This window comes from Gracilinanus agilis, chromosome 5 (genome assembly GCF_016433145.1).
Source record: "Gracilinanus agilis isolate LMUSP501 chromosome 5, AgileGrace, whole genome shotgun sequence".
Lineage (NCBI taxonomy): Eukaryota > Metazoa > Chordata > Mammalia > Didelphimorphia > Didelphidae > Gracilinanus > Gracilinanus agilis.
The window spans coordinates 8,863,881-8,875,139 of record NC_058134.1 but is presented as its reverse complement, the minus strand read 5'-3'; the positions used below and the strand labels follow the sequence as shown (position 1 = coordinate 8,875,139).

Sequence of the window (11,259 nt, the reverse complement as noted above, 5' to 3'; positions counted from 1 at the left end):
CAGCTTGGCCAGGCTGCCCTGGGAGGCTCAGCTACCTCTGAGAGTCTGTGACTAGGAGGGCGGCCAGACTGATTTAAGGCAGGTTTGGGCTCTTGTCAAAGGAGGATCAGTTGGAGGAGCTGGGGCAGACCCGGGAGAAAAGATAAACATGTTCTCTGTAAAGCCAAACACATGGCAGGAGTTGTGGTTTTTCAAATGTATTTGTTTATTATTATATATGATATGATATATAATAAATAAATTTATTATATATAATATATCATAATATAATATATAACACATAACAAATAAATATATTTATTTATTATATGTAAGTATATAATAAATAATAATACACATAATATTATCATTATTAAAATATAATTTTAATTACATTAAAATTCCCAGGTATCTCCATCCCTCCCTCCTCTCCCCCATTAGAGAAAGCTCCATCCCATAACATAAAACTATGCCTTGTTTGTTTCTATTTATTGGTGCTTTCTCAGACGTGGGTGTACACACGTTATTCTTCAGAAGCAGATTTAGACTGCTTTGCACCAAACTTTCTATTAATTGAACCTGTCCCAAAAGTAGGATGGGCCACCTTGAGAGGTCGTGGCTACTCACCACCTCCCCCTCCCCATTCCCACCTCCACACAAGTCTTCAAGCACCAAGCAGCTGTGTGGCTCAGTAGATACAGGGTAGGAGAGCCTAAGTGTAAATCCTGTTTTAGCTAGTTACTAGCTATGAGACCCTGGGCAAGTCCCTTAACTTCCATTGGCTTTAGTTTCTACATCTGTGACATGGGGATAATAATAGCAAGTGCTTCCCAGGGAGATGGTGACAATTAAATGTAGGAGCAAATAGAAAAGGCTTCATAAACCTTAAAGCACCCTCTATAAATACGAACCATTACATCATAATTGCTTAATGAATGCTCACAGATTTACGAAGCCGGATGACCACTTGCTGAGTGGTTGGAAAGTAGATTCTTGAGCAGATAGAATTAAACCAACAGGGGTCTGGGGTTTCTTCCAGCTCTGAGAATCCACAACTCTGCCTGCCCAGAAGAATTCTGTCCACCCCTTCCTCTGCCTCTCCACCTGAATAAGGAGTCACCGGGCTTTTCTGAGGGCTGCAGACCCACTAATCCTCCAGGACCTGTGCCACACGTCCCTTTGTAACATCATGCACTGACCAGTTAACTCTTCTGGGCTTGTCCTGGCTCCTGCCTTCCAGAGGAATAGTGCGAGACTCCATGAAAGCACTGTTGCAGTCAGGATGACCCACCCAGTCATGTTCCTTTTCACAGGAAATGGCTGTTTAGGCTTCTTCCCACAATAAGGTCTACTTGGAAACTAAAAGGAGCTTTCGTTCTCCTCTGCAGATCCATCCTTGACGGTGAGAGCAGATATTACAGGCAGATACTCCAACCGGCTCTACGCTTATGAACCTACTGATGCTCCATTGTGTACGTATCACCCCAGAGGAGGGAAGAAACGGGGTGGTATTGCAAGGGGGGCAGGAGAATCAGAAAGCATCGTCGGGTGATAGAAAGGGCCCTTCGAGGAGTCACAGGATCCAAAATATTCTCTGTTCTCCTCCATTCTGGCAGTCTTCATATAGATGTTTCCAAAATACTCTCAGGGACAAGGAGAGGCTGTTCTTTTAACGTTAAGGCAATGAGTGACTAAGGGCAGCTAGGTGGTACAGTGGAAAGAGGGCTGGACCTGGAAGACGAAGTCCGAGTTCCACTCCAGCCTCAAATATCTACTAGATGTATGAGCCTGCCCAAGCCACTTAACCCTGTTTGCATCAGTTTCCTCATCTGTAAGATGGGCTGGAGAAGGAAATGGCAAACTCTTGCAGTATCTTTGTCCAGAAAGCCCCAAATAAGGTCACAAAAACATTAGATAGGGCTGAAAAATGACACAACAACAACAAAAATGAGACCAGAAGTCAAGCAAAGGCAGCCAGGGTGTCTGAAGGCTTTTTTATTTTACCTACCTGTATCTGGTGCTAATTTGAAGGCCATGGCTCCAGAGGCCTGCCTGACTTAGAGTTAGAAAATCCATCATTCCCGTTTAACTTTGCATAAGTAACGTCTGTCTTCTCAAAGATTTTGGGGGGTCTCTACCTTAAAAATTTTAACTAAAATTAAAAAAAAACAGGAGCTATGTGGAAGTAGGAGGCTAAGAAGTCCTACTTGCTCCCTAGAACCACCCCCACTTCCTCTATCTGACACATTAATGGCTTCAAGAAGAGCAAAAGATTAAACTCCTCCCCAGCCTTCCTGCCTTCTTAGAGCATTTATCTTCCAACACCTATTCTGGTTTTTCTTCTATAATCCTGATCAGTGCAAAACCTTTTCTGTCTCTACATTTATATATGAGGAAGCATTATGCTATCATGTGACTTTGGGGAGACCCCCCCCCATTGCCAATGTAATTCCTTCTACTTAGAAACTGAGTCTGATCATATTTTATAAGTTTTTATATGAACTGACACCAAGGTGAATACTCCATTGAGAAAAATCCCAATATCCAAGCACGCAGATTTGGAGCAATGAGTCTGATTTGTTCCAAGTGGCATACAGGCTAATTTCATGCCCCATGGGAAAGGTGACATCAATGAGCACTTGTGGGGCTCCAAGTCAGTCTACCAGGGTGTCCTCTGAAATGGCTGCAGAATGATAATGGGGTCTGTCCTCAGGTGAATGAATCAGGGAATATTCTTTAGAGCCACATTAACAAGTTCCTCTTCTTTCTATGATGCCCATTCCCCATTTTGACAGGTCTGATTTTGGTCCTTTTGGCAACATCAGAAAGATGTGGCTGAAAGATAAATTCTAGATTGACCCCCAACATTTTCTGCTAAGGAAAAGAAGTTTTGTTATTCAAGAGCCTGAGAGAACAATCACCAACTCCAACTGATTTTTGGCGACACAACCCTTCTCTGATTTTACCCAATATTTTCCCCACGAGCCCAGTAGGCGACACAGAAGTCCACCATGTTTCCATATTTTCCTGATCACATCTGCATCATCTTATTGACTATAGTACCACTGCCCTCCTACTTCATCCGTGTGTTTCTTTTTCTCTTAGTGCTTGACAACATGAAGAAAGCCCTGAAGTTACTAAAGACAGAATTGTAAAGAAAAGATCTGCACTTCTGTTCTCTCTCTGGTCAGCTTTAAAAATTGTGGAGTATGGAAGAGATCCAGCAGATTCCTGTTGAGAAACACAGAAACACTGATCTATGTACAGATTTCAGATTATGGCTTAATGTTGCTCCAGCAGTTTTGTACTTGGTATTAAATGCATTCGTTTTAAAAAAAAAAAAAGATAGAAAGAAAGAACATTCTACAGCAGGAAGCCATAATTATTTTTTTAAATAAATCTTTTTTTTTTGAGTGTTCAAGGTGTCATTTTCGAAAGGCTGATTTCTCACGTAATATGGGTAGAGGGTTACACCCATAATCAGACACCATTTAATGTGCATCTGAGAATGAGAGGAACTGCTTCAAAATCAAAAGCATCCTAGACTAAGAGATTCTCAAGCCCTGAATAACTTCTGCACTGGAGGGTCCTGGGAAATTCTGCACACTTACAAGTTCTATTCTACTTGTGATAGGCAGTGTGAAAGTCCCCACACTAATGAAATTACATATATAGGTATTTTGAGAGAGAGAGAAAAAAATATATATATACACACATTGACAGTGGCATACGGGGCACATGGTACTCTGCCAGATTAAACATGGATTATGTCAAGAATACAACATGACCAACTGAAGCGATATGGGTCCCGAAGACTGACAAAATGATCATCTTGACCAACTATAAGCCAGACTAGGTGACCTTGTCTATGAGGGCTGGGCCTCCACTCTCATCAGTCACCAGTATTATACCTCTGAATATGGAGGAATTGGACAAATGGGACTGTTGAGTCAAAAGGATGATGGAGTGTCCAGAAAGGATGCATGAATAACAATTGCTAGAATTCCTATGACTCCCTCAGGTTGCCCAGGTGCTTTAACTATGTTAGCTCATATGGTCCTCACTCCAACACCAGGAGGTATAGGTTACTGTTATCTCCATTTAACATGAGGAAACTGAGGTTTATAGAAGTCAAATGATTTGCCCAGATCCCACAGCTGCTTTCAGCAGGATTTGAACTCCAGTTTTCCTTGTGCTATTTATTGCACCAACCTGCTGCAAATGAACCCATTAAGGTATTTTGCCTAGGAATAAGGAGATGGTGGTCCCTCTGTCCTATGCCCCAGTTGGACTATAGCAGAGATACAGGTGTCCCTTCCACATCATGACTGTCCCCATTGGGATTACAATATATCATGGGACGGCATAAGAAATTCAATGGGAATTTGGAGGGGAGAGTTTAGTGGAAGCTGCAGATGGCACATGAAGGTCCGCAGACAACACAGAAAAAGTTTAGGAATGCAGAAATGGCCCAACTATATTTTCTCTCTTAATAAATATACACAATTTCTTTTTTAAAGTGAAAAATAAAAATTGAAGCCAGTTGTTAGATTTGATCTTTTTTCTCGAAGCGCATTGTTTTCTATCTCGGTGTGTAAGAATGCCTGTCCTTTGATCCAGCCATACCATTGCTGGGGTTGTGCCCCGAAGAGATCATGGATAAACAGACTTGTGCAAAAATATTTATAGCTGCACTCTTTGTGGTGGCAAAAAACTGGAAAGTGAGGGGATGTCCTTCAATTGTAGACTGGCTGAACAAACTGTGGTATCTGCTGGTGATGGAATACTATTGTGCTCAAAGGAATAATAAACTGGAGGAATTCCATGTGAACGGGAAAGACCTCCAGGAAGTGATGCAGAGTGAAAGGAGCAGAGCCAGAAGAACATTTACACAGAGACTGATACACTGTAGTAAAATAGAATGTAATGGACGTCTGTACTAGCCCCAATGCAATGACCCAAGACAATTCTGAGGGACTTATGGAAAAGATGCTACCCACGTTCAGAGGAAGAACTACAGGAGGGAAAACACAGAAGAAAAACAACTACTTGAAAACATGGGTTGATGAAGACGTGGTTGGGGATGTAGACCCAAAAGTGTATGTAACTATCAATAATATGTAAATAAGTATTGACTGACCACATATGTTAAAACCAGTGGAAATGCGAGTTAGTTATTGGGGGGGGGGTGAGGGGGTGAAGGGTAAAGTAAAAACATGAATTATGTAACTATGGAAAATTTTCTAAAAATAAAATATTAATCAAAAAAAGAAAGAAAAATAAATAAAAAGACGAGTTTACCAAGAGAACACTAAAGTCAAAAACTTTGATGGAGATTTTCCAAATTGCCGAGGAGCCTTACCCTAATTCTGTGATGGGTTCACATCTGGCGGACGCATTTTAGGAAAGATGTTGATAAGCAAGAGAGTGTCCAGAGGGGGGAACCCAAAATGTGGAGAGACGTGAAATACCTGGATCATGAATGTTGGTTGAAGGGATTAGGGATGCCTAGAGAAGAAAAGGCTGGAGAGGTCATCAGAGCTGTCTTCAAATATTTGAATGGTTATCTTGTGAATGAGGGATTAGACTTGTTCTGTTTGGCCCCAAAGGGGGCAGAACCAGGAGAAGACTTAGAAGTTTTAGAGAAGTACATCTAGACTTAATGCCAGGAAAATCAAAATAAAATATATATTTTTAAAACTTCCTAACGATTAGGGCTGTCCCCAAATGGAATGGGTTGCCCTGAGATGCATGAGTTCCTAATCATCAGAGACCTTCAAGCCAAGTTTGGATAGCCACTTACTGGGTACTTTGCAGAGGGAATTTGTGGTTGCGTCTAGGATGGACTGACTGGCTGCTCCCATCCTCTTGGCTCTGCATTCTTTTTCAGTACTCCCTGGGAATAAGATCATCTTCCCAGTACTTGGGTGTTTGAATACAGATAGTGTGGCCTGGCTGCTTGCCAAGGTGCCATCTTGGTCTTTCCTTTATTTTCAACTCTCTTTTGGAATAATAATCTCAATAATGAGGTTGGGGGTACCTGACTGTCCTCAATGCCTCTATGACCTGGGAGGAAGAACTCACAAGAAAACGAGGTGTTTGTGGCATGGCTTAAACTTAAAAAAAATCGATGCTAACTTGGAGCAACCACCTCTTCCCCCTCTACTCATGCTCCAATGATCCTTTAATGACCCAGTCCATGGTCTGCAGGATCGATCTTCCCCTTTGTGAAAATCAAAGCGTTTGGGGCCCATCTCCTATTCTGAGGCATTTATCCCATGCTCCTGGCACAATGGGAAGAGTCCTGGATTCAAAGTCTGCCTACGTGGCATCCCTGTGGGCCTCAGTTTCTTCATCTGTACCTGCACAATCTGGATTGTATGGCTTCGGGTGTCCCCATGCTAAACAGATGGCCGATGATGGAAGTTTATGGTTTCGTGCCATATTGTTAGCATTGCTGTGTTTTCATTGGATGTTCATTTTGATTGATCTGCACCAAGTTTATAATAAAGAGGCAGAATATAGACAAGAGGATAGGATAATGGATTGGGATTTGGAATATACATTGGGAATGATCTATTCTAGTTCTCTTCTACAGAGGAAGAAACTGAGGCACGGAGAGGAGGAGTTACTCAAGGTCGCACAGGTTGGGTGCGGGTGCGAGGATCTGAGCCCATATCTCTGACTCCAAACGCAGTCGCCATGAAACGAGCCGGATGACCCTTCAGCCCGTGGCCGGTGGTAGCTTCCCCACAAAGCCTCGCGATTCCACCACGATCATTCATTTTCTACTTGAAGTGCTTGTTGACTGCTTGAACTTGAGCAAACCTCAGACAAAATGCTCTCTTTTGTGGCCACTAAAAAAATCCACCCCAGTAGAGCAGGAACCAAAGAAGGGGAACCTCAGTGGAAGGCAGGCATCGTCCATCCCTCACACAACACAGCAGTGTTGGCTTGGGGGGAGTGGACACACGAGGGAGAAGAAAGGAGCAGAGAGCCATGTCGGCAACAGCTGCAAAGGAACACAAGTCATCCCACTTAGAGACATCACAGCGAGTGTTCATACTTGAGGGGCAGCTAGGTGGCTAACGGGTTAGGGTGATAGGCCTAGAGATGGGAGGTCCTGGGTTCAAATCTAACCTCAGAAACTTCCTAGCTGTGTGACCCTGGGCAAGTCATTTGTCCCCCATTGCTCAGAAGAGTCACAGCCACTTTCCTGTTTTGGAACTGATACACAGTATTGATACGCTAAGATGGAAGGTAAGGGTTCTAAAAAAAAAGTATTAATACTTGAACTCGTCTCCTCTCTGCCCTATACAAAGGGTTCCAAACCTTTCCATGAATGGCCATTTTACCCAATGGGTCTGGGGTAGCCCTTAGTATTGTCTGGAATCCCTGGAGGTTAACCCAAGGGAACCAGCATCCCTCAGAACATCCAAAGAATTATAGGGCAATTCCAGAGAAAAAAAGGGGTCAATAGAGTGATGAGCTCCACCCCCCCACTCCACCCCAGCAGGGGCCATCCAACCAGGATGAAAGGTTCCCCACCCAGAGTTCGGGGAAGGGCACTAAGATGGCAATGCCAGCACCTCTTCATCTGTCTGGACTTCTTTTGCTTTTTTTTTTTTTTAACCCTTAACTTCTGTGTATTGGCTCCTGGGTGAAAGAGTGGTCAGGGTAGGCAATGGGGGTCAAGTGACTTGCCCAGGGTCACCCAGCTGGGAAGTGTCTGAGGCTGGATTTGAACCTAAGACCTCCCATCTCTAGGCCTGACTCTCAATCCACTGAGATACCCAGCTGCCTCCACTTCTTTTGCTTTTGACCAAATGGGGCTTCCTGGTCACCTCTCCCCCAAAAGGGTCCAAATGCAGCAAACAAATCAACAGACGTTTAGGAGAGGGGCTCAGGCCAACCCCTTTACACTCAGCAAGATGGAGCGGAGGGAACCTAGGCCAAGGCTCTTTAGAGATAAAGATGAACACGCTGGGTCCAAGAGCATACATACGGATTGTTGGTGTCAGAGGTTGAATTTCCGTCTGGTTTCCTAACTCCCCATCCACGAGCCATCCCTCTGGAACATTCTGGCAAAAAGCCTGGGATCCCATCCTGGCCCGAGGCAAGCACTGGTCCTCTCTGGGCCTCAGGAGCCAGGCTCGATGGCCTCCAAGGTCTCTGCCAGCTCAGGTCCTGTGTTCCTATGAGGTGGTCAGTGACAGAGTGTAGGCAAGAGGCCCGCTTGGGCCAGGACTCTGGCGGCCAAGATACCGACGTCTTCCTGACCCCCAAGTCACTGTTTTTCAGACACTAAAACTGGAGAAGTGTGGACAAAAGAGCAGCCCCTCGAGCCTAATTACTTTTTCTGTACACAGTCGAACAAACCAGAATTTCCAGTTTCCCCGACCATAGGAGACGAGAAACAGCAAACCGGAGGGTCCGGAATGTGTGGCCAGCAGCCAGGGACAGGTGAAAGGGGAGGGAGGAACAGAACCATTTCTAAAAGTGGTCTGGAGCCCTTTGGTACAGGAGTAACTGGCCCCCCACCCCTCAGGACTCTGCCCGCACCTTATTACTGCTGCCAAGAATTCCCATTCCCGACTCCGAGTCTGTGGTCCCTGGGATGGGAATATGGAACACATCAATAGAATCTTTCCATCCTGAATCATTTCGATATTTGATTTCCAGTCATGTGCCTGAAGGGAGGGCTGAGTGGGAAATGGCTAGAGGGCTGGACTGGGAATCACGATAAACCCAAGCTCATAGCCTTCCTCCTTGGGGAGCCTCGGTTTCCACCTCTGTAAAAGGAGGATGACATGGCATTCCCATGGCAGGCTTGTGAGAATAAGACGAGTTAACATACACAAATTATTTTGCAAATCTTGAAGTATTAGAGATGTTGGCTATTATTCTTGGCGATGGTGATTCAGAACTCTAGGAATAAGAGAGAGGGAGGATTGCAGATGAAGAGGGACCATTAGCATTCACTGCTCTCTGACCAATGGGCTTGAAGCATTACTTTAGGGAGTTCAGGGATTCGCTGAGGTAAGAGAGTGGACTAGACCAGCCTGGTCCCTTCCCACCCACTCCAAGTAGGTTTTCTCTTTGGTTGGAGCGTGGGAGGCAGGACAATGTCCCCCAAGGAGCCTCTGGGAAGCGGTTCCTTCCAAACCCATCCAGTTAACACATCATTTGGGGGACCAGAGGTCAGAGCTGGGCACGTGTCATGGACAGGACCATGCTGGGAAGGGAAGGACAAAAGCCTTTGAGAGTTTCTTTGCATGAAATAAGGATGCCCAAAGTGCCTCGTTGCCCTGGGTCTAGAGCAGCAGCCCTCTTCACGTTTCATGCCCCTTCCAGCCGTGAACTCACATGTTTCTGCAATCTGAAGAGAGCGAGCTGCCCTGTCTGCACAGCTGGGAGAGAGAAAGCATGAGAAAATGCTCTGTGATAAAGGGAAAGAACTGAGGAAATACCAGATCTGAGCTTCTCCATGGAAGAGTTATTCCTGTACAGATAACTAGGCCAGTCTCTGTTGAGTGGTCCTGGAGGATGATCACGGAGGAGGCCCCATGTGTGCTGGAGCGCAGGACATCTAGAGAACTTCAATCATCTATGAAGAATCTCTCTTTTCTTGGGCCTTTGCCCGGGACATCCTGTGATCCACAGCTTTGGATTCAGTCTGGTACATTCCTTGGATGTGCCTGGAGGACTTTTGTGGAGGAGAGTCGGTTGTACTCCCTTCCAAGCCACCATCTTCACTTTACCTCTCCATGGCCCATTCTCACAAGGACTTGATGGAGAAGAGAAAGTAGACACGGCTCTCCCAGAATCTCAGAATTTGAGATGTGGAAGCAACCTCAGCAGCCAAAGTGTGTCCAAGCTCTACCCAAAAGGAATCTCCCCACAGCACCCTGGCACGTGGTCAGCCAAACTCTCCAAGGTGGGTGAGCCCACCGCTTCTTGAGGCAGGCCACTGCACCTTTGGGCGACCCTCACTGTTAGAAAGGTTTCTTGACATCACACCTAAATTTGCCTTCGTGCCCTCGGCAGTCAGGCAGAAGTCGTCCAGGCCTCTCCCCTCCACACAACCACCTTTCCTGCATAGGACTTGAAGTCAATTATCACATCCCTCCTGAGTCTAGTCCTCTTCTCCGAGGCTAATCACACCCAGTTCTTTTAACTAATCAATGTATGTCATGGACTTCATCATGCTGGCTGCTCTCTGGCCACTCTTCAGCTTATCAGCCTATTTTTTTTTTTTAAACCCTTACCTTCCGTCTTAGAGTCAATACTGTGTATTGTTTCCAAAGCAAAAGAGTGGTAAGGGCTAGGCAATGGGGTTAAGTGACTTGCCCAGGGTCACACAGCTAGGAAGTATCTTAAGTCAAATTTGAACCCAGAACCTCCCAATCCACTGAGCCACCCAACAGTCCCCTTATTAGCCTATTTTTAAACAGTGATACCCAGGCCACAGGACAATACTCTGGGTGAAGTCCCATGACTTGCTCCTCTTATTGCAGCCCAGGATTGTAACAACCTTTTTGGCCAAACCCACCAAATTCTCCAGATTTTTTCCAGAACTGCCACCTATCAATGCTTTCCCTCTTTATACTTGGGAATTCAATTGTTTGGGGCAGGGCAAGAAATCCAGAGATAAAACTTTACATTTATTCAATTTAATTTCATTTTCTTAGATCCAGTTCAATGTTGTACCCTGCCATGATTCTTTTGGACCCTGATTCTGGCATCTTTTAGCCATCCCTGCCAGCTTTGTGCCAACTTCAAAATCAATTATCTAGGACTCTTTATGAGTCAATGATAAAAGTGTTAAATGCTTTAAATAAAGTTTTCTTCTGATATTTTGTTTTTGGTTTCTGATATTCCTGTGTGCACCTTGTCACTGTATCACGCTCTCCTTGTAACCGAGCCACAATGTGATTGAGTCTGAGAGGGAAGATATGCCTATATGAAGAGGAAGGAATTCACTTCTAGTGATTAAGTATCCATTCAGGACCTACTGTGTGCCAGGTACCAGGGACACAAAAGCAAAGGTGGTAAAAGCCCTCTCTCTCTCCCTGTCTCTCTGTCTCCCCTTCTCTCTCTCTGTCTCTGTCTCTCTCTCTCTCTGTCTCACTCTTTCTGTCTCTGTCTCTCTTTCTCTCTCTCTGTCTCTGTCTCTCTGTCTGTCTTTCCTCCTCTCTCTCTGTCTCTCTCTCTCTCTGTCTCTCTCTCTGTCTCTCTCTGTCTCTCTCTCTGTCTCTCTCTCTCTCTCTCTCTCTGTCT

At 44.9% G+C, this 11,259-nt stretch overlaps 1 protein-coding gene across 1 annotated transcript in view; it reads left to right on the top strand.

Moving 5' to 3' along the window:
- The window catches only part of LOC123249716 (anterior gradient protein 2 homolog), a 6,571-nt gene extending 3,437 nt beyond the window's left edge, over positions 1 to 3,134 (top strand). Inside the window, exons 6-7 of the mRNA XM_044678850.1 lie at positions 1,368 to 1,451; positions 3,085 to 3,134. Of these exons, the coding sequence (XP_044534785.1) occupies positions 1,368 to 1,451; positions 3,085 to 3,134 (134 nt within the window). The remainder of the gene's footprint in view (positions 1 to 1,367; positions 1,452 to 3,084) is intronic.
- The last annotated feature ends 8,125 nt before the right edge of the window (positions 3,135 to 11,259 follow it).